At 44.6% G+C, this 1439-nt stretch overlaps 1 protein-coding gene across 1 annotated transcript; it reads right to left on the reverse strand.

Moving 5' to 3' along the window:
• Nucleotides 1-505: 505 nt before the first annotated feature.
• Nucleotides 506-1427, reverse strand: LOC103210548 (olfactory receptor 2D3-like). The gene is given in 2 exon segments (XM_007956467.1): nucleotides 506-1006; nucleotides 1008-1427. Coding segments are annotated over 2 exon segments (921 nt in total).
• Between the last annotated feature and the right edge of the window lie 12 nt (nucleotides 1428-1439).

Raw genomic sequence — 1439 nt, forward strand, 5'->3', positions numbered from 1 at the left:
AAAACCTAAAACTATAAAGATCATCAAACAAAATGTTGTTGTTATGTGCCATCGAGTTGGACCCAACTCATAGAGACCCCTCCTTGGGTTTCTGAAGCAGTATCACTATGGAAGTAGATTGCCCAACCTTTCTTCTGAGGAGCGGCTGGTGGGTTTGAACCACCAGCCTTCCGGTTAGCAGTCAAGTGCCTTAGGCACTATGCTACCAGAGCTCCCGGTTAACCAGTAAGGTAATGTAAATGAAGATTCTGTTCAATATTAAAGCTTTGATAGAAAGCCAAAAAGCTTTTCCAAAGTAAGCAAACTACAACCATAGACATTAAGTTTGAGCAAAATTGCAGTACAAAACCTGGAAACATTCCTAGAGGTACAAGTGTCCTCATATGATCTTTACTGATGCCTCAGTCTAGGCTGCAAAAGGAAACTGTTAAAGGTTTTGAACAGATTGGATAATCTTCTTCCTCCTGATTATATATAGAATAAAGGTCGCTGCATCTGAGAGGATCTATCTTCCAAATGCTTTCCTAAATGCCTCCTGCACATCCTTATTCCTCAGGCTGTAAATGAATGGGTTCATCATCGATGTTATGACTGAGTAGAACACGGAGATCACTTTATCCCTTTCACTCATTTTCTTGGAGTTTGGCCTCATGTAGGCAAAGATTGCTGAGCCATAAAAGAGAACAACAACGATAAGATGGGAGCCACAGGTTGAGAAAACCTTGAGCCTCCCTTCTCCTGACTGCATCTGGATCACAGTGGAGATAATATTCCAGTAGGAGACAAGAATGAGGGAGACAGGAGCTAGGAGAATCACCACACCCATTGCAAAGATGGCCATTTCTGTGCTGTAGGTGTCTGCTGAAGCCAGCTTCAGCAGGGCAGGAGGTTCACAAAAAAAGTGGTTAATGATATTGTCTCCCCTGTAGGGCAGATGCAATGTGAATGTGGTGTCCACCAGAGACACGAATGCCCCACTGGCCCAAGACCCTATGGCCAGCTGGACTACAGACCCAATGTGTCATGATGGTGGAATAGTGCAGAGGCTTACAGACAGCCACATAGCAGTCATAGGACATCACTGCCAGGAGTGCACATTCTGTGCACCCAACCAGAAGCAAAACAACTATCTGCATTGAGCATCCAGAAAAGGAAATGGTTTTCCTCTTTACCAGGAAGTGGACTAGCATCTGGGGAACCGTGGTAGTAGAAAAGCAGAGATCAGCAAAGGACAAGTTTCTCAGGAAGAAGTACATGGGCGTGTGGAGTCTGGAGTCTACATGAATAAGCACAACGATGAGCAGGTTTCCCAGCACAGTCAGCAGGTAAATGACCAGAAACAGGAAGAGCAGGACTTGTGTCTGAGGATCCTGCGAAAGGCCCAGGAAGACAAATTCAGTCACATACGTTTGGTTTTCTTCTCCCATGAATGATTTATT

The sequence above is a fragment of the Orycteropus afer genome, unplaced genomic scaffold (genome assembly GCF_000298275.1).
Source record: "Orycteropus afer afer isolate SDZICR_OR568_19922 unplaced genomic scaffold, OryAfe1.0 scaffold00014, whole genome shotgun sequence".
Lineage (NCBI taxonomy): Eukaryota > Metazoa > Chordata > Mammalia > Tubulidentata > Orycteropodidae > Orycteropus > Orycteropus afer.